General features: G+C 36.6%; 2 protein-coding genes across 2 annotated transcripts; one reads left to right on the top strand and one right to left on the bottom strand.

Moving 5' to 3' along the window:
• Positions 1 to 994: 994 nt before the first annotated feature.
• LOC106916731 (transcription factor HES-5-like) lies at positions 995 to 5,033 on the bottom strand. The gene is made up of 4 exons (XM_014985218.2): positions 4,904 to 5,033; positions 4,611 to 4,770; positions 2,086 to 2,379; positions 995 to 1,982 (listed from the first exon to the last, which is right to left on the bottom strand). The coding sequence occupies exons 3-4, from the start codon at positions 2,146 to 2,148 to the stop codon at positions 1,563 to 1,565; spliced, it is 483 nt and encodes a 160-aa protein (XP_014840704.2). The 5' UTR covers positions 2,149 to 2,379; positions 4,611 to 4,770; positions 4,904 to 5,033; the 3' UTR covers positions 995 to 1,562.
• A 1,602-nt stretch (positions 5,034 to 6,635) lies between these two features.
• pank4 (pantothenate kinase 4 (inactive)) lies at positions 6,636 to 20,662 on the top strand. Its single transcript, XM_014985217.2, has 19 exons — positions 6,636 to 7,376; positions 7,728 to 7,810; positions 7,912 to 8,120; positions 9,832 to 10,015; positions 10,560 to 10,652; positions 10,767 to 10,920; positions 12,198 to 12,379; positions 12,472 to 12,553; positions 13,089 to 13,189; positions 14,712 to 14,867; positions 15,256 to 15,368; positions 15,772 to 15,859; positions 16,116 to 16,267; positions 17,300 to 17,355; positions 18,379 to 18,428; positions 18,593 to 18,697; positions 18,795 to 18,895; positions 18,976 to 19,044; positions 19,156 to 20,662. The coding sequence occupies exons 1-19, from the start codon at positions 7,253 to 7,255 to the stop codon at positions 19,376 to 19,378; spliced, it is 2,325 nt and encodes a 774-aa protein (XP_014840703.1). The 5' UTR covers positions 6,636 to 7,252; the 3' UTR covers positions 19,379 to 20,662.
• The last annotated feature ends 1,603 nt before the right edge of the window (positions 20,663 to 22,265 follow it).

Raw genomic sequence — 22,265 nt, forward strand, 5'->3', positions numbered from 1 at the left:
GTGATAACATGTCAGCATGATATAATAGTTAAACCACATGACTGAATAGCTACAAATAAATGTTTAGTGGATTTTATAGCCATACACTCCATACTTTTAGACATTATGTAAGACATAAATTTAATCTTTGTTTCCTACTTTATGTTCTGATATTTTCCAACTTAAACATTTTAAAAGCTTAAAATGTAGAAATACAGCATCCAATTAATGCATTCAATAGCTGAAAAGAAGAAAAATGCCTTGGCATAAACAAAACATAATAAAAAATAAAAAATAAAAAAAAACTTTTCAAGTCTCTTAAAGGCCTATATTTTATAAATGCATGTTATTTTTTAACTAATAATGAACCAAACCCAAGTAATGAGCTTGAACATGGTATAGTTGCTGGAGGCGTTGTTATATCAGAATAAGGGGCACTAAATAAATGTATCGTATTTTCACACTTTTAAAAAATAAAGTCATGCAACTTTTTTTTTCCTTTTTCTTTTTGACATTTGGATGAGGGATTAAAATATGCTTACATTTTTTAATTTGCATGAAATGTTTTATTCAAATTTGAATCAGAATATTTTAATAAAATATGAAAAAGCATGTCAATTTAATTACCCATCAGCCTGCTTTCTGTTAATTAAAACCAAAGCACTTTAATAATAAGCAGTGAGAAACCCAGACCTTAAAGTTAATGAATACTGCAAAGTCTGATGTAAAATATTAAATAATCAAGAAAAGCCCATCAGTTGTAGAATTAGAACAAATGTACTTATTCATTGTCAGCATTGTGAAACATTGATAACATAATCTGTCCTCTGGCTCATTGTGCTTCATATTATTATTTGCTAACTACTTATACTACAGTCAGACTGTTATCACTATTATTACTGAGGCATTTGACTTACAAAGATTTTTCCCTTGTTTTTTTATAAACCAAAGCCTCCAACACTAAATATTCTTGATTTAAAACAGTCACATATTTGCTAAAAATGAGTCGAGCAAATGTTTTTTCTGATTGTTTTATTGCGCATCACTTGGTTTGAAGAGATACATTCATTGTGAGACATTTTCCAAATATTGATTCCTTCCTTGAAGGTATGGGTGCTGTCACTCACAGAGTTATAAAGGAGCACATTAGTCTTGAATCTCATCTGCTTAACAGAAAAAGCATGAAATTAAGATTTTTTTAAAACCAATGAGGCCAGATCAATCAGAAGAAAATGTGGAAAACACATATAAATCTGAAACATGTTAAAACATGAACATAAAACTGTCCCCAAAATGGAACAAATCATACAAACATACATGGTTGTCATCACTGCCAACATTATACGAGTACTTACATTGAGAATAATGTTGTTTACATCACAGAATTAGACTATGAACTTACACGTTTGTCACTGTTTCATAAACAAAATAACAGAATTTCTTGTTGAAGAAAAAACATTTTCTAGCCTTTACAAAAGGCAACACAAACCACCTTGATAGAGGAAATGACTTTTAGATATAAGAAAAGAATAAGTGAGTAGAAGTACAGAAACTTTGAATTCCAGGGCGCAAGTTCTACGTTTTTACCACGGCCTCCAGAGGGAGCTGTTGGCTGGGCTCTTTTTCTTAATAGAGGCCTGGATTGTGGAGTTCATAGGAAAATTGTCTTTCAGGTTCCTCTCAGAGGAAGACTGCAGCTTGTTCATGTGGTTCAGCAGTCTTCTTTGGGACTGTGTCTTCAGATCATCTTTGGACAGGAAGTGCACCACCTCTTGGAAACATCTCGAGTAGCCCTGATCAGCTGCTCCTGCATCCAAATGTGGATGCTGCTGCTGCTGCTGAAGCCGTCTCAGGAAGCAAACTGTCATCTCCAGGATGTCTGCTTTCTCCAGCTTGGAGTCTGGCTGCTGTTTGAGGAACTCTGGACCCAGGAGAGACTTGAGCTGCTCGATGCTGCTGTTGATTCGCTCTCTGCGCAACTTTTCCACCAGAGGCTTTCTGAGCTGCAGAAACGAGGACAAACTCATTAGCGAACTTAATCTGCATGCAGCAAATGTCACTAATGCTCATAAAAGATTATTATTTTTTCAGGATTTTTATATTTACCTTGTGGTTCAGAGTCAGATGCTCCTGTGAGTTGGTCATTGCTGCAGGGATTGTAGGTGCCATTGTTGGATCTCCGTGCTAGAGGTCTCAGTAGAGAGAATCTGATCTCTGAGGCTGCAGCCCTCCTTTATATAGCCACACATCTACATATGAATGTGTGGGTCTTGCTTTGCCCAGAGTTTCTCACAGTCTTGGCCAATCAGAGGGAGCAATGAGACAATAAAGGATGCAAAATGCTGAATGGTATTATTGCCTTGAGGATAATGGTTTGATCTCAGGGGAGCCACAGGAGCACTGAAGGGGGAGAACGTACAAAGCGCTGTTTGAATCTGGGAAAGTGGTGACCCCAGAGTGTGTGGAGAGCTGCTTCTTGTTGCTGGGATCAATGACTTTGACTGAGCACACGCTCATCGTCCCATCGCACTCAGCCGAAACCGACAAGGAATAGTAGATCACATTTTGTTGATTATAATCTGTACATTTTTTTAACAGAAATGTTTTTGGGGGGGGGAGGGGGTTCCATTGAATGTCTTACATCATATATACTCTCCTTAGCAGAGTATTGTGTATCATGACTTGGATCATTCACAAATGAGAAATTATTTTTCAAAATATTTTTTGGGACATTTCTGCTCATATGGACAGTCCAGGAATAGTTCCCTTTCATCCATCCATCAAAATAATTCCCAGGAATTCAATGGGAACAATCTGAAGCTAAGAGAAAGGGAAAAGAGCTTTTGAATGTTCATTAATCCTTAGGATGTCTGCATTCCTCATCGACATTTTACAAAAGCTCAGTAGTGACGAGTCCGGATGACAGGAATTTCCATTCAGAGGAAGAAGGACAAAACTCGTAAACTGACTCCATAATTAATGTGATGCGCAACCAGACACACTTCTTTTGTTCTTGGGCGTAGTAAATGGACAGAGTGTGGGAAACCAGAGAAAACTCACTCACAGAGCCCCTGTGGGACAATAGATGCCGACTAGACAAAGATGTCTGTGAAAGGAGGGGATGAATTTTTTACTGGTGAATCGTAAAAGGTTACATATTTTACTCAGCAAGGCTGGGAATATGCTTACCTAGGTGTTGTAGCATCAACATCACAAAGACATTTTTTGTCGGTTTTAAAAAATTGTCTTCCTGAATATCCAAAATAAGATTAAATCTTAAAATATAATATTTTAGCCAAAGGTGAACATTCATTTTATTTCAAGTTGCAGGACGTGTTATTCAACCAAGTTTGTTTGAAAATGCTTCCTTATAAATTTCCCAAACACTTAACGTCTGCGTACAGGAGAAAAAAAGTCCCATGCATTCTTTTGTCTATTTGATTTTTTAGAACAACTCACAAATAATAAAAATATAAGAGTTTAATTTCCTCTTCTGTAAATAATATAAGCAATAATAATTTTGTTACCTTGAGAAAAACATTAGTTGCTCAGAAGTCTGGACCTAATCTTACAAAACCATGAAACTTCAGAGTTTAATATTCTTGCTTGTTGCCTCATTATAAAGTACTTGTTACACTCCAGCCAAAATATTTATGCTTATTTCTGTCATTCTCTCATCCTCATTGAAAGAACTACCTAAACAACAAACATTACCCTGGGGGATGAGCCAGTAGCTGCTTGTGTGAGGAAGAATTAGCATTTAACAAGGCACATGTCCATTGTTGAGCGGGAGCTCCTTGAATGGAGCAAGTGTGGGAAAGCTGTGAGGAGCAGAGTCACAGTTCAGCATGATTAGCATCCTCGGCCCCACCAGCACCTGACTATTCTACAAGGGGAGTTGGCACACTTCAGGGGAAAGCGTCTTTCACCACTGTTTCTATTTTCTTACTTTTTCTCGTTGCTGCCAACCTTGTAACTTTTGGCAACTTCATTTCCACTCTGTGTAAGGGTCATTATTGAGCTGTAAAGTCTTTTTTATATGTATTTTCACTAATGGATGGCAACATTTCAAGGCTCCTTGAAAGGCTCCTTTATAACATGGTGTGTAAACATTTTTGCTGAACAGTCTGACAAAAACCTACTTTTGTGTTATTTAAAAAAAGTCTTTGAATCTATTGTCAGCATAATATAATTGTGCTGGAACCCAGATTTCCTTGACCCACTGCGTATTACTTTCCATTCTACAATACTATGAACTGTAATGCCAATGTGTATTTACTCTAAACTACATCAACCCAAGTTCAACATCAAAAGTAAAATGTAAATAAAATACATCATTATGACATAATGAAAATTAATAAGATTTGGGGTGTGTTCCAACACAGGTGGGATATCAAGGAGAATTAATCCAAACTAAAAATTAAGAACATCGAATATCACAGTCCGGCAAAATGGTTCCCTTTTAAATTCATTTCAGAGCTTGACCATTTATAGTCAGGTATTTCACTGAAATAAGCAAACTTGTTGCAAGCCTGATAGTATAGCTTGTGTTTGTTGTAACTCAATAACACAAATGGTCGCTTTACTTGACAACAAGCATAAAAGTAATATACGTGCTTTAGTTTACTCACAACAAATCCCAGAGGGATGGATGAGGCCTTGTCCATGACCACCAGGTAACACTCAACAGCTCAGTTGGAATTTGCTTCACCATTATCTACATGGAGTACACTGGTAAAACTCGGCCATTCAACCCACAACAGAAAGGTCCATAGAGTTCCTCTCGGTCCACTGTGTGATAAAAAATCTGTTTAGCATAGCTGGCTAAGGATAATAAATACAGTTACCAATAGCTCGAGCAAAAATGCTAAATGCTAACTCGCGATTAGCATCATTCATGAACTTCCAGCACACAAGTACTCACTCATCGAAAGTTAAGCAATCCAGAACAAAAATGTAAATTCTGCATCGACTGGTATTTCATGTCCAGTTCCCCTTGGCTTAGCTCTTTCATTCTCCTTCTAGCACTCAAATGAAAGAGGCTAAAATGACCTTTCACCTCCCTCACATAGGTCCAGTCTTCACACATTTTTTTTTAGATGGGTGAAATAACCCGCATTTTTACCCAAGATAAAAAAAAACATCTTTGGTGACTTAGAGTATTTTAAAACTATTTATGAATTATTTTAACTAGATTTTCTTATAATTGTAACCCTAGTTACAGCATTTGTACTTGTTTTAATATTAGCACATCTACAATTTCTGACTCCGGTAATAGTATTGCAGTGTCCTTACTCTGAAATTAATATTTTAGTCAGGGCTGATACATTTAGATTATAAACCATTATTTTCTATTCCAATTCAATATTATAGGCTTATCGTTGTGACATTTGTTTTTCATATGTGACTGTGTGCACAAAGTGATCAATCCCAGCAATAGTCAACAGATCTGCTAACTCTCCAGTGTCATCAGTTTCCCACATTCTCACAGAGCACCATTAAAGTCCCTGCTCCTACCCTCTTAGTCATCCACCTGTTCCCCTGAGGCCCAACTATTGTCCCATCAAGCAGAATAACAGCACATAGGCTGTTACTGCCTATTGTCTCATAAGGCTCTCTGATTGGCTGAAACTGTGAGAAACTTTGCACAGATTAAGATTCTCATTTTCAGATGGAGATGTTCATAAATAGGAAGGAATGGGGGAAAAAAAATCAGCTCTTCTTTATAGAAACCTGCATAGACCAGGGATCCATGACACCTACAATCACTCCAGGAGTGAGCAGCTCTCAAGCGCTTCCGACTCTAAACAACAAGGTAAATATAACATTAGAAGTAAGACAACTATTCTTCTCATAGTGCCACTTAACTCATGTATTCTTTTGTTTTTCTTGCTGCAGCTCATAAAATGTCTGATGGAGAAATTATGCAAAAAGCAAATCAGTGGCAGCTTAAGCCTCTCCTGAGTCCAGGTCCCTCAAAGAGAACCTAGTTTCCAAGGTAGATAAAGCTAACCCACAAAACCAGAAAAGGCAACTAAACTATTACAAAAAGTTGCAGGTTTCCCTTGAACCTGAAAGGTATTTTCCCCTCTGACCACCACAGTCCAAACCAATAACAGTGCAGAAAAGGGCGCCCTCTGGAGATCTTGGTGAATATCTATAAATAAAGACAAAACCATATTGGTTTGAAAATAATAAATACATTAAGAATATATTATACATCATGTTGTCACTCTGACATTTTAATTTCTGAGTTAAAATTATTTTCTTCCTGATATGATACTTTCTTACTTTGTGAGGTCACAAAATTATATTCTAAGAATACAGTTTTTTCCTGACTTTATCAGGAACCCTGAACAACCCTGAACATTAATTTTTGAAAAGAAACAAACAAACAAAAAAAATAAATAAAAATTTTAAAAAAAAACACAAACTGCAGGTAACGTTATGTGGGTTGGGACAGTGCCACAATTTTTGTGTATTTTTTTTTCATCTTTATTACTTGTTGTTTTTAACCATTAGTGACTAGTAATGGTCACAGAGAAGTGAAGAAAGATTTTCTTCACTTCTCTGTGAAGAAAATGTTTTTTTGCAAACATGTGTAAAGGAGCATATTTTTTCAACAAAATGAAACTATTAAATTGGTCTCTCACAAAGATTTAATGTGAGTTACTTTATATATTTGATCATGGTGTATTAAAAAAACATCAAAGACACATTTTAAGGTGTTATTTTTTTATTCAACAAAGATTATATTTGACAGCAGATATAGAGACATCACCACAGTTTTTTATTTATTTATGTTTTTTATTATGAACAAATTATTGCAACATCTGGTATTATTATTATTATTATTATTATTATTATTATTATTATTATTATTATTATTATTATTTATTTATTTATTTATTTATTTATTTATTTTATTTTATTTTTATTTAATTTTTTTAGACGGCAGTGACCAAGGCTGAAAATGAGACAATTTTTTTTTTACAGATTAAGACTCTTATTTTCACTGGATTACAAGTAAATACTATATATATGCATATAATACATATAATGTAATGTTAAAAATATTGAAAGATACAATATTGCAGTCTACGTTAAAACTGTTTGTTAGAGAAAACTACCTACAAGAATATGTTTCATTGAAGGTCTTAAAATGAAAGGCAACCCCACTACGCTCACGCCTCTCTTACTTTGCGTGCAAGCTGATTGGTTCCTGTGAGGACTGTACGTACGGCACGTATGCGGCGTCATAGCATAGCCGACCATGGCGGAATGTGGTCGAGTTGACAGCAACACAAGTAGTCACACCATGGATAAAAGCATTACCCTTCCACCGGATGAAATTTTCCGTAATATGGAGAATGCAAAGCGCTTTGCCATAGACATAGGTAATCGGAAACTTTGTACCTCTTCTGGAAACATTAATAACTTTTGTAGCGATGTAGCTAATCCTCACATTTAGGGCAAGGCTCCTGCAACACATGACTTCTTAGATAAAAGTAAACAAAACAAATAGCATCGTAGCTTCTTAAAAGACACTAATGTTTATTTGTGTCAGATGTAGCGTAATTTCTCTGGGAAAAGGTCTTAGAGGTTTTTTTTTTTTTTTTGGATAACGTTTGTTTTTGTTTGAAACGGATGTTTTAACCACCACAACTTGGTGAACTGTTACCAGTTTTGTCATTTTCACATTAACTCACGGTTTCTGTTGTTTACTGCTTATGTGTTTACATTAACAGGTGGATCTCTGACTAAGCTTGCTTATTACTCTACTGTTCAACACAAAGTGGCCAAAGTACGATCCTTCGACCACAGCACAAAGGTACGGTTGTAAATAAATAAACAAAAGTCTGTGGGGAGCCTCTGGAGTTTTTTTTTTCTTTTTGAGATTCTCAATGCGTATCATCCTTTCTTTAATCGCAGGAAGCAGCAGGCGACAAGCTGTATGAAATAGCAGTACAGGAAGAGGTCACAGCTCGCCTGCACTTTATCAAGTTTGAAAATGCCTACATTGAGACGTGCTTGGACTTTATCAAAGACCACCTGGTCAACACCGAGACCAAAGTCATTAAAGCTACAGGTGGAGGGGCGCACAAGTTTAAAGAGCTAATAGAAAGGAAACTTGGGCTCAAGTGAGTATACAAACATGCCTTGTAGAGTATGTTACAAAAATGTTCATTTCACAAGACATGTGTGAAGGTTAGATGTTAAGACAGCTGCTACGTTATACAACCTGAAATTATTGACTAATTTGTTTTTAATTTATGCTGAGACTCATGAAAATGGGATCTTTAATTACCAAATTTAGTTTTTATATATTGCAATGGAGTGTGTAATAAATTCTCTTTCAGTGAATTTTCTGTCTTTAGTTTGAATAAATGACAATGAATTGACACATTCATTCAACCTAATACCCCCTTCCCAGTAATATGTAAGTGTTTTTTACTGGAGTTTGAAGACACAATAGAATGTGCTCAGGAATTGACTGTGAACAATTTATATAACACTGTATAACACCATCCATGCCAGACAGTAAAAAATTTGGGGGGCATTTTGGAAAATTCTGGCACATCGGCTGTGCATCATAACTACAGAGTTGCAGCAGTGGTGCTATACACAACTGGGACTCAAATATCACAGCAATAGGGCTAATTATTACATTGCATTGCAATATACTGATTAATATTGAGTAATCTCAGTATGTAGAATGGTTAAAACTTAAAATAAAACAGGCAACTTAACCTGCTTTCTGATTCATTCGGTTTATAGTTAATCATCTGACAACTTGAGGGTATTCTTAGAACAGAGGGATTTATTTCTTACTTAATAAGGTTGTCCTTGTAAGCAAGCAAAGTAATAATAATATGAGACAATTTCATTAAGCCAAAAGTAAGGCACCATGTGGCAATGAAGCAGAAAAATTGGGACTTCTATATATTTGATCCCAATAAACAAGCACTATTTAAATGAAAAGTGATACATACTTTAAAAAGTAACAGTAATTTTGAAAGTAGATAAGATAGCTCCGATATTGAAATAAAATCCTTTACTTCTTTTGTTTGATGGAGTTCTGACCTTGTCTGAGTTAATGAAGAACTTGCTCCCATTCGAATCAATAGCTGCTTAAATGCTTAGACTATTAAACCTGTTGATTTCAAAAGAAATCTACTTATCTTCAAATAAATCAAACGCTGTTCGATAAACTGTGACTGTGATGTTTACTATAGTAGGGGAAATGGATTATGTTACCAATGGCAGTTTTACTTTTACCAACGTCATGAAATAAAAAACTGATTTTGTGCAGTTTTGTGCAGCTATGAATCGAGTCATTAGAGAACAAATGGATTTGCTGATAGTAATACTCCAGCAACACTGAACTGGAAAGTCTGCATGTACAAAGCGAAAGAAAGCCTAATTCGGGTATATTCCATAGAACAACACTGTAATAAACAATAGTTCTCACTGTAACTGATGCAGACAATGTAATATGAGTTTGTGTTGTGGAACGGGCTTTTTGTATTTCTGTTTTCAAGGATATAAGTTTTGAGAGTTTAGTAGCCCTTTATTTATCTTTATAATTTCTGCTGCAGTGAGAGTTAATTTGCCAGCTAACAAAACAGATTAAATTGAAAAGCCTGACTGTTCTAGAAGCTGCATATGTAGAAGTTTAAAAGTTCAGATGATATTTATTTTTATAATCTGCCTCTATAGCTGTGAAGTTAGATCTGCTTTTCATTTGAAATGTTTGTCCTCTTGCATCATTGTAGGAAAATCAGATTCCTGACGATTATTAACAGAGCGAGGAGATTGTCTTATATTTGTTTGTGTGTTGCACTGTGGCAGAGTGGACAAAGAGGATGAGATGACCTGTCTCATCAAGGGCTGTAATTTTGTGCTGAAGAACATCCCCCATGAGGCTTTCGTTTATGCCAAACATGCTGACTCAGAGTTCCGCTTTCAGACCACTAATCCTGACATCTTCCCCTACCTGCTTGTGAACATCGGCTCAGGGGTCTCAATAGTCAAGGTAATTATAGAGAACTTGAATTTATGTAACTTATGTATAAATATGAGCTTATGAGCTTTGGGCTGTATTTTCATTTCCATTTGTGAACAAACTACTAATTAAATAGTATTGTCAATTACTTATCTTATAAGGTCAAGATACCGTATTTACACCTCTTAATAAAGTGACTCACAAAATTAAATTTGTTCATATTTACTGTTCTTTCTACCATTAACTTCAGTAGGTTTAGTGTTATAGACCAACACAAAGTCATGCAAAGTTATGAAGCAGAAAGATTTTACAAGTAAAAAGCTGAGAGTGTTGCACGTATTTCCATTTTTCCTCTGAAGTCATTTCTTTGAAGACCTTCAGGTGTAAGTATTATGTCTGTTTGTGTTTTCCTGTTTTGCTCATCTGGAAAGCAAAACAGGAAAACACAAAAGGTAGTTTGTTTTGCCAAACTGCTCACACACAGTCAGACTGGATGTGAGCATGAATTTTCAGCACCTTTTCTTTATTTTGACATATTTATCCTCTTATGCACATCTTTGTGTATTTTTGACAGGTTGAATCAGAGGACAAATTTGAGCGAATAGGTGGAAGCTCAATAGGCGGTGGAACATTCTGGGGCCTTGGAGCGTTGCTCACCAAGACAAAGGTATCTCTAATAAAGTTCTGTAGTTGTTACTTTATTTCATTTATTGTGCTGCCATCTCGGTGCATTTCAGTTTCCTCGAGTCTCCTAAACTGCATTTATCTTTCTCGTGTGCAGAGATTTGATGAGTTACTACAGTTGGCCTCCAAAGGACAGCATTCGAGCGTCGATATGCTTGTCAAAGACATCTACGGAGGATCTTACGCATGTTTGGGGTTGACTGGAGATCTAATAGCAAGTAGTTTTGGGAAGTCTGCAACTGCTGACAAAGGTGATGCACAGACAAACGGATGTCATGTTGAAATATATTTTGAGCATACGTCTTTTCCCGGAGGACTGCAAGAATTATTATTATTTTGGATATGCAGTTTATTGATATTACAAAATTAAATACAGTGTGGACCATTTTTTAAAAGGACCATCAATTTGAATTGACAGCAGCTACAGCGTTGTGTATTAGCTACTTAAAAATCATTAACACAATTTTTAGTGAAAGTTTAGACTTTGGTTTCTGTTTTTTCATGACCTACAGATTTTACATTTCAATACATTGGCAACCAAACTCAATTTTAACCACCATCAGTTAAAGTTAATGGGGTCTTTAAAGATATAACTCAGTAGCTACAACCTTTTTAAACATATTATTGTGTTAAAATGCTAAAACACACATAATTATGTTATTTAAATACATTATGTACATTGCGTTGTTTCATTAACACAGGGTTCATTTAGTCATAATGAAGAATGAAAATGATTGCCTTTCACCCATTGCTGATATTTCAAATGTTAGGAAATAAAACGGCAGCAAAGCTAACCCTTTCCTGCTGTTGAGCAACTGCTGTTGTAGTTTATTCATCTTTATTCTGAATTCCAATATTATTAATAGATACAAATCCCTTTTTGGCTTGCAGTGCTTTTTCAGTGTATCCTCTTTTGTCACAACACCACAGAATTAGAGAATTTTTTTATTATTATTCCAGTGCAGTGCTGAGAAAAAGTAAACCAGGATCTTCGAGGATCCTGGATTTCATTTTGCCTGAAGTTATCTTTGTCTAATATATTTTCACGATCTAAAACATTTAACCTGTGACAAAACAATTTAGGTTTTAATTTTTTCCCCCCAACACTAAAGTAATGCAGGTTTGTAATTGGGTAAGGAAATTATACATGATTTCCATTTTTTCCCCAAACATTATGAAAAGTGTGGTGTGCATTTCTGTTCCACCCCTTTTAGTCTAATACTCCTAATTAAAATTTAATGAAGACAATGGCCTTCAGAAGTTGTCTAGTTTGTGAGAGAACAGTAATGAACAAAGAGCATCATGAAGGTAAACAAACAGAGCAAACAGTCAAGGGACACAACTGCAGCAAAGTTTAAAGTTTAGGGTATAAAACAGTATCTCAAGCTTTAAACGCCTCATGGAGCACAGTATTAAAATGTGTGGTTGTAACACGACAGTCATAAGTGATATGACTACATTTGCAGGGGACTATATTTTTCCTGAGATAGAAGACTGTTTTCTCATATAATTTGTTTTTGAATTGTAGAGTTCTCTAACGAAGACATGGCCAAGAGTTTACTCCATATGATCAGCAACGACATCGGGCAGCTAGCCTGTCTGTACGCCAAACTCCACAACCTGTCCAGAGTGTACTTTGGAGGCTTCTTTATCAGAGGACACCCTGTCACCATGCACACAATAACTTATAGCATCAATTTCTTTACAAAGGTAGGATTTATTTACTTTTATGACACAGAAGTTCCATCATCTGCTCTATGTGTTGCTCATATGTTGAGCCCCCTCCTGTTCTGTTGTTGCAGGGTGAAGTTCAGGCTTTGTTTTTGAGACATGAAGGCTATCTTGGAGCCATTGGAGCTTTCCTCAAAGGAGCAGAGGAAGATAGTAAGGACATATTAGTCTGGTATATTCTCCCATCAGGACGCAGTACAAAAAAAAAAGAGCTAAATAGAAACTTGTAAGAGCTTGAATTTCCGCACAGGAATGTAGGGCGGTGGAGGTGCTGAGGAAAATCTTAGCTGAATCCTGCTATTTTACAGCTTGCCATGCAGAAATGTTAACATTGCAGTGATATCATAGGAGTATGTTTAGCCAGCATAAATAGCAATACAAATCACAGGAAAAAAAATTAAGTGACGCATTTTACAAACCCACAAGCTGCTACTGCTGTTGCAACCATTCTCATATTCCAGTTTCAGTGATTGCATCATAATCAGAGGAGAGAGAGCCTCAGGCCTGAAATGACTGAATCGCCTGTTTCAATGTCATACCTGCAGCTCATGTGACTGGATTTAACTAAATAGTGTCATTAGATTTTATATCTTCTTGTGTTGCCACATTTAAAAGATCAAAAATCATATTATTACAATGTCATCGACATGCTAATGGATATAATTATGAGGTTGTTTTTCTTCTTTAGATCCAAACCAGTACAGCTGGGGTGAAAATTATGCAGGAAGTTCCGGTTTGATGAGTGTCTCTCCTGACATGAATCCAATGCAGCGTGCTCGCAGTGGAACAGTAAGTCATATGATCCTTTGGCCTATTTATCACACAAAGGCATCCATTTTCTGTTTTTTTTTTTTCTTCAATATAATTTTCTCATTTTTTAAAATTCTTTATTTAAAACCATAATCATTGTAATCATACAAAGCCACATTTTGAGTCTGATAATCATCCATTTCCTTTCCACACATTCTTCTGTTCACCTAACTCTTTCCTTCAGTTTCCTGTAAGTATCTCCTCCTGCTTCGTGTGTTTTCCTTGCTTTAATGACACACTGACTGCCTCTGCTTACAGTTCTTTGTTGCATAGCTTGAAGCTTAACTCTCAAGCCGTGACAGAAACCATGTTTGCTCCGTTTGACGTAAGGCTGCTTAGCTCTAAATCACCTGCTTCTAATTTGTTTCTAACCAAGTTATTTTCTGACCAGATGATTTAAAATGACTTGCTTGTTGTTTCCAGTGGTCAATAACAGTGTGCACTGTGCTTTTTCATCTCCTGATGTGGTGCTTCGAAGCTTTAGGCTCCTGTAGAAAAATAGAAACTAATATTCCCTTCACTCTTAGATGCCCTGGGAATGTTTTTGCATCCATTTAGGAATACATTCATCACAGGGTGATATTTTAGATCAGTTGTTTTTCATGCAGTTCAGAAGAGTTTGTATGCAGTAGCTTGCAAAAGTATCCAGTGCAAAAGTATCTTGAACCTTTATAGCCATAGATCTTGCATTTTGATATGCTTTTTTGAGATAGTATGTGATTGGAGAACATAAAATAGTGATTGTGAAGTAGAGAAAAAAATATTTTATATTGGTTTTAAAAGCCTTTAAATTAAATTTCTGAAAAGTGTGACTTCCATTTGTATTTAGCCTCTTAAACACAATCAAATACAGATACAATCAAATGCAATAAGTACAATCAATGCCCTTAAATCACCTCATTAGTAGATAGTCCAACTGTGTGTAAATTAGTGTTACTATAAACACACATTCTCTGAGAAATGTGTGTCTATAGAAAACTGGTGAACAAACATCATTACAAAGACCAAGGAACACACCAGACTGATCAGGTATGAGATTTTGAATAAGTGGAGTTGTGCTTTGAGCATCACACACTGTTCTATTCATAATCTGAAAATGACAGCAGTATTTCACAGCTTGGCCTTCTACCAAACCTGACTGGCCAGGCAGGGAGAGCATTGATGAAAGTGGCAACCTAGATGCTTGTGCTAACTTTGGAAAAGTTGCAGAGATTCACGGCTTAGCTGGGAGAATTGTCTTGCTAGTGGCTTTTAGGACTAAGTCCTGCTTTAACTCGCTGCTTCTTCTTAACTTGTCGCTCCAACCCTTCTTTGTGTCAAATTGGAGGAAAATTACTAACATTAGAAAAAACTGCCAGTGCTGCAAGAAGTACTTTCAAGTTATTTCTAATGTATGTGGGCTGAGGGATAGTGATTTTCAACATTTCAAGAGTTTATTTTCTTTTTGTTTTTGAACAAAACTTACAGTTTGTGTTGATTGATATCACTTTGCTGTTTCCAGTTTGACATGTTAGAGATGGACCGTCTGGATAGACAGCTGGTGAATTTGCCTCTACTCCAGGATCCTTCCTCCTACATCCCCGACACAGTCGACCTCACAGAGGACGCTCAGGCCCGGGAATACTGGCTATCCTGCTTTGAAGAAGCTTTAGATGGGGTAAGATAACTGAAATTAATTCAGACAAACTTGTGAACAGTTGCAAAAATACTTTCAAAATCAAATTTTAAAAATACATGAACTGTTACAGTTAGATCTATGTCTAATTTTTTCAAGCAGCCCAATTTAGAGTTTTCCTTTGGACATTAGGATTACTCTCTCCGAGCCGTTTAAGAAGATTTTAACTTCTGAAGTTAGGTTATCTCATAGATTTTATGTTTTGAAATATTTATTAAAACAAATCTCAACACAGTATTGGATTAAACTTTTTTCCCTCCCATGGCCTAATCCTCTTCTGTATGTTCGCCATGTGACAGTCGTAGCCCTAAAAATGTAGTCCAGCCAGGCTGTGAACAGGACTGAAGGTGGCTCTTCTTTCTTGGAGCAGGTGGTGAAGAGAGCTGTAGCGAGCCAGCCGGACATACCGGAGGCAGCCGAGCGAGCTGAGAAGTTTCGTCAGAAGTATCTACACAAACTCCAAACTCTGCGCCATCAGCCATTGTAAGGGTTCTTGCATGTCCTGTCTGCTTCAGCTTAACCTAGAGGTTGCCTTTAAATCCAAACTAAAAACCTTCTCATTGTCTGCATTAGCTTCATGTCTTCATACTTGCTTTTACTGCCTCCTCATTTCAAAGGAATTTTTAATGTTAATTCTATCTATTATTTCGGTTTTAGGAGTGACCTGTGCTAAGTAAGTGTGCATTAGTTGTAATTTAGTTTGTTGATGCTTAATGTCTGGGTATGTGATTGGGGAAAACAATCATTGATGTCAAACTTAGAGTTTTTGTTTCTATAAATTCAGTCTGTCGCAAATAATCTGCGAGAAAAACGTGCTTCCATCCCAGCTCTGCTGTCTGTTTATGTTTTTCTTTGGCTAATGTAGAGTGCTTTTCTTCTCACCTAGTGCTTATGGATCCCTCACTGTCAGAAGTCTGTTAGACACGAGGGAACACTGTTTAAACGAGTTCAACTTTCCTGATCCCTACTCTAAGGTCTGAGTGAAACCTGTCAAATCTGTTACTCTCCTTGTTATGTTTGTGCTCTACACTAGTTTGGTCCTCACTGATTCATACTGTCGCTCATTTAGTCTTCTACAGTCTTACAGCGACACAAATGATTTCCATGCGTTAAAATTAAACAAAGCACTGTCGTAGTTTAATCATTTTCTTGCAGTTGTAAGTGTGACTTACTTAAGCCTGTTACTGGTTTAATGCAATAACTGCAATGTTGCATTTTGTTCCGTTTCAGATTAAAGAAAGGGAAAACGACATTGCTCTCAAGTACTATGAGAAAGCAGTGAAGTCCTTGGAGGAGCTGAGCTGGGAGGACAGACAGTTTGCTCTGGTTAGGGGCGTCTTGGCTGGGAATGTTTTTGACTGGGGGGCCAAGGCCGTGTCAGAGTAAGATTACTATATAAAGTACATATTTTGAGATTGTTTTTTTCTTTTCTTCCATCTATTATGGTTTACACAGCTTTCACAGTGTTTATAGATTTTAAAAAGAGGAGTTTATACTAACAGATTTTTCTTTCCCTACTGAAAGATTGGAGATCATACAGCCAAGCTGTTCACAGCCAGGCTGTTGCTACGGGGCAGGTGAAGTTGCCCCGTAGCAACTTCACCTGCTATGGGGTCACAGAGTACATGATTTACCAAGCAAACTGAACATTTTGAACTATGGTGGAAACCCTAGGTTAACGTTCATGATATAATTTATTTCACAAATTAATTTCTTAAATTAAAGCTGAATTTATTTAAAAAAATGTTTTACGTCTTAGACAAATTTGTAGCATTTAGATACGGACAAAAGTATAAACAAAAATTAGTACAGTTATTAAAAAAAAGAAAAACTGGCATATAAAACACTGGCAAAATCAGCTAATACCGTTTTATAAATAGCAAATAGTTTTTTTAAGAAACTGAATTTGGAATTAGTTCAAACTCAAAAACATTCTGCTCGAAAATTTTTCAATATGTCTTGGCTGTGACGGAAATGGGCCAAATATCTCACGTGCATACTTGCAGAATTCAGCCTTTCCATCCTCTCTCGCCAACATATTTATTGTCCCAACTTGATTGACCAACTGGCTCCTACAATCGCAGACTTTTCCTGGTTGGTAATCAAATGTAAAACTGCTTTTAAAATTTTAGTGCGTTCTCAGCTTTAGTCAGCCCGTACTTTGTTAATCTCCAAATATTTAAAAATAGGACTGAAACTGAGCAATTAGTTTCACTCCTATGACCATGACAAATTTTCAAACAAACTTTGCTCCTCTTTTTGGTGTTGTAATCTACAATATTTTGACTGAATGCAGTTCAGTCCTAATCCTTTTTTATTTTTATTTGGAACTTTGCATTTTACTGTGATCCACTGGAATCATTCTTAAGTTTGTTTCAAACTCTTTTCTCATACTTTTGCTTTTATACATACAGGGTGCTGGAATCTAACCCTGAGTTTGGGTTTGAGGAAGCTAAACGACGGTTAGAAGGTATCCAAACGTTTCTGTTTAATTATGTCTGTTAATCAGGAACAAAAACAGCATGATATTACAGTTGCAGCATTTATCTCTGAATCAAAAGATATTTAACATCCACTTTGAGTTTGTGTCTGGGTTCAGTGACAATGTAGTCTCTCTAATAATCTCTTATCTGGAGTAGACATTGTTTTGTGTGCTTTTGGGTTGAGCAAGAAGAAATAAAACATACATAGCTTATTGTTCAGTTTGCTAGTGTCTTATGTCAGCTATTAACCACAAACCTATAAATATGGATATAAATGCAGAAAACCAGACTGTATTTTGGGGGACATTTTACCAGTTTAGGTCAAAATGTTTGATCATCTGACCAGAGCACATGTTTAGTGATTGCTTAAAATACAAACCATTTCAGTCCAACACTCCGAAGAAAGCACTGGACTGTAATCCAATCGACGTTGTTATGATGCGAGATTGTTGTGATGATTTGCTGAAGGCAGAGTGTCGGAAAGAGCAGGAGCTCCTCACAGAGACAGAAGTCAATTTCAAGGCGTAAAATTACAAAGTCAGATTCTTTTAAGTCATGTTTAATATGTACAGCATTTTTGTAACAACTGAAGGTAACATAGTTACTTGATTGTGCACTACGTGCCTGGGAGCACATAATAGCACTTCTTTTAAAAGTTGAAGTGATTGAATAAACACGGTTTGTCAAAAAAATGTGAAAGAGTTCAAGGCTTACTAATACTTTTGCAATGCGAAGGGTAAAATGATTATGGCTTTTGTAAATAGCTTTGCCTGTCTTCCCTTACACAAATGTCCAAAACGAATCTTACTGAAGGATGTAAAACTACATTTGCCTGATGCAACAAGCTTTCAAAACAGCTTTTATATTCCTCTAAGTCTGTGCACTTCTATCCAATATGTACATTTATCAGATAGGACTGTTTCCCTATTCTTACTTTAAACTGGTAGGAAAAAATACTTCAGCAAAAGTCTTTTCATTCAAACTGTTTTTTATGTTTTGTTTTTCCTCAGATCGACCATGGCTCGTTGATTCTTTTGATCAGTGGCTCGAGAGATTAAAGGTCAGACATTTCTACTGCCTGCTAGTTAAAACATAGTTCATTTGAGCTTCTTCAAGTGGAAACTCAACAAATGTCACAACACTCCTTCTTGACAGATGTTTTTTGTGTTTCATGCCCTTTGTGATTAATGCTTCAATGCAGTTTATCCTGGTTCTCTGTTGCAGGGTCCTCCTCATCGGTGTGCCTTGTTTTTCGTGGATAACAGTGGAGTAGACATCATTTTAGGGGTGATGCCCTTTGTCAGAGAGCTTCTCTCTCGGGGAACAGAGGTGAGGAACTGAAGACAGAGTGGCAGAAATGCTACATTTTATGAAATGTGTCTTAAAATTTGTAATATGTAATTTGTAATATGTGTTCACTTTACAGGTTGTGTTAGCCAGTAATTCCGGTCCAGCTTTAAATGACGTAACAAACAGCGAACTCCAGATTCTGACAGAAAGAATCGCAGCAATGGATCCTGTGATTGAGTACGGGTGATTTCAGGATTTAACTTACATCAGTAATTATATCATGCATTGCACCAAATTGCGTTTTTTTGTCTGTGTAGCTCGGCCCTGAGGGAGGACAGGCTGACATTAGTCCAGGATGGTTCCAGTTCTCCCTGTTTGGATCTGAGGTGGGTGGATAGTATTAATGCTGCAAATATCCCATTTAAGAACAAAAATTGGAGACGTCCTCACGGCGGTAAAGTCATAATTTCAAAACGGACTCCTCTGTGGTTCCTCAGCCGCTTGGACAAGGTGCTGGCGATGTTGGTGAGGGAGCGGCAGACCGACCTGGTGATCATCGAGGGAATGGGTCGAGCCATCCACACCAACTACTACGCCATGCTCAGCTGTGAGAGCCTCAAGATGGCCGTCATCAAGAACTCATGGTTGGCCGACCGACTGGGAGGAAAACTCTTCAGTGTGGTCTTTAAATACGAGGTTCCAGCCGGAAAACCCCATTAGGAAGCTGCAGCTCCGACGCCATAAAAAAGTTTAAATTAAACGCAGCAGTTAATCAGTTTGACTGGATCACCGAATGTAATGACTGGGATTGTAAATTCTAATTGGATGAATGTTTGTTTTTAAGGGTGATCATTTATAGAAGATTTTTTTATTTTCTCGCATTTTTAATTTTACTGTTTCATGAACTCCAGGGGTTCTTCCCTCTTCCCCTTCCCAAGTTCCTGTCTAGCTGTGTGTTCAGTTATCACTTCCGGTTCATCTCATTCATCACCTGAGAAATCAAATCTGTCTGTGTTTAGAAAACTGTTGCAGAAGTTAAAATGTATTCTGAAACCTCTGTTTAAAAAAAAAAAAAAAAAAAAAAGTAGAAACCTCTTGTTGGTGCGTAGATTGCCACGGAAACGAGCAGCTGGATCATTAACATTTCTTATCCATGTAGCACACTTTATTGATGCCATGAAATGTATTTAATGTGCCTTAAGCTTGATGTGATACAAACATCTTTCACTCAGATTGTGTTTCATTCTTGTTGCAAGTTTAACTGCTTTGGTCCAGCTCACGTTTGTTGCACATTAAGGAAAGAAAACAAATCACTACTTGACTGCCAGCAGTTAATTGGAGAATAAGGAATCGAGTATTGTCTCTGACATTTGTTTAGAGGTTAAGCGTCAGGGAAAATATTTCATCAGAGTGGGGAAGAAGCTGCACTTTACCACTGTAATTAAAGGCACCGGCATTGTTTCCTCCACTTGGTGGCAGTATTCTACTGTGTAGATATTTATCTTGATCAAATCCTTCCCAAGGTGCTTGGTGTCAAAATTAAGACTGCATAATTCAGGTCAAGCGTTCTGTGAGCATCACAATACTGAGAAAATGTCATTTATTTTCAGCAGTTCACTAGCATGCTAGAATACACTCCATATTCCATTTTTTCCCAAAAACAAATAATCAGAGTTTGATGCAATAATACTGCAGCACCTGGTCAATATTGTGGTAGTGAAGTTAGTGGGTGTACAACTTCATTTAAAAAAAAAGGTATGATTTGAGGTGTAAATAGATTAGCAAAGCATCAATGTGGAAATATCTCCACAAAAACTCTTGGACTCATGTTTCAATGCTTTATTTCTCCTTTTGTACATATGTGATATACAAGTGTGAGTGTGTGTGTAAATATATACATATTATATAAAATCCAGCTGTATCTCTTCACTTAGCCACACAAAGCACAGATTTTGAGTATTATTCTTCTGACAATCAGTTTTAATTAAATTGTGAAAACATTGATTTTAGCGTGTGTGTGGTTTTTTTTTTTCCGTGTGCCTTTGTGTTCCTTTCTATTTGTGGTTGGGTCTGGGGAGAAATAAGACGAGCTGCCCCCTTATTAAAAAAGCGAACGTGCTCCTGGCAGAATCAAAGCTCGACACTCTGGTATGGGGTGCTTGGCGCCTGCTGGGGAGCTCCGAGCAGATATTGCATGAGCCGCCCCAGCAGGGGGTCCTCCTGCTTTTCCTCGCACTTATCTTTCTGACTACTAAAATTGAACTCCACCAGATCCTATTAATACCCCATCGGCCCTATTTTTGTGAAACCTGTCTCCCCTTGTTTTGGTTCTACTATCTGTTTCATTGCTAGTATTTCTTTCAGCTTCAACAGAAACAGTGCTGCCCTTACCCATTTATGAGTGGATCTCCAGGCAATAGGTTACTAACACAACACTGCCGTATTGCAGCTTTGCAAGTTTTGTTGTGCCCCAGTGTGATTGATGCCCGACATGTGGCAAAGCTCCAAATATTTCAATGCATACTTCAATGCATAAGCTTTGATTCAGATGGATACTATCATGTGGTTTTACATTCAAGATTTAATAACTTTTAGAATTCACAACTTCATAATTTAATCTGTTTTTGTTAGACCAAGGGTATCCAAAGAAGGGCCCAAGGCCTTTGGAATGATTTTGTGTGGCCCTGACCATTTTTTTATTCATGGAAAAATTCTCACTGACGAGTTAGATAGGATATGGTGGTTACAGCATGTAGTCTTTGTCCTTTATTAATCACATTCTTTTTCTTTCAGTTTAATTTGACAGTAAATTGGCCCATGATAATATTTTACACAAAAGCTGAGTTGAGCTCATCCATTTATTAAATTTGTCGAAATACAGAAGAGGGAACCATATCCTGCCGTTGTTGCTAAGAATAGCAAATACAGAAATTTCAGACAAATAAAGTAGGAAAATAATCAAGAACATTGCATGCCTTTCTGTTAAAAAGTTGTTTCAAAAGTCTGACATTGTGGGATCATTTTTCTATTTATTTTGTTAATTTTTGCATTCTATCCAGGATGAAATCTACTAAAGTGTCCATTCACACAAGCTTCTGGTGACATCGCATAAATAAGTTGCAAAGGAACTGAGTTCTTTTGATCATGTGTCCTGTTTTTATTTTCCATTTTTAAAGTATTAAAACATAAATGCAACATAATTCCTAAGGCATTAAAAGGCACTTCCATTCTTCACCTACTATTATCACTCTATGTGTGAACGTGCTCAAAAACCGTGACAAATGAGATATAAAATAACAAATTACATTTTGAAGTAATATTGTTTCATGTCTCGCTTCTCAAACAAGACATAAAGAATAACTTATAGGCTGATGGATGAGTTGTGCACAGAGGTTTTAATAGGTAAATTATGAAGATGTAAACTTTGTACATCAATAGTCAGCTCAAACCAAGACTGTAAATGTGTTCAGATGAAGTGATCAACTTGGCAGTTCAATCTTTATGAAGAGAAAGCAAAGTAAATCAAGGTATTACATTAACATTCATATTTATAACTTATGTCAGTTGTGCTAACAGTTTGATATGTTTTCTGTCAAGTCACAAAGAC

This window comes from Poecilia mexicana, unplaced genomic scaffold (assembly GCF_051168715.1).
Source record: "Poecilia mexicana isolate PSO_F unplaced genomic scaffold, ASM5116871v1 scaffold_5, whole genome shotgun sequence".
In the NCBI taxonomy this organism is placed as follows: Eukaryota; Metazoa; Chordata; class Actinopteri; order Cyprinodontiformes; family Poeciliidae; genus Poecilia; species Poecilia mexicana.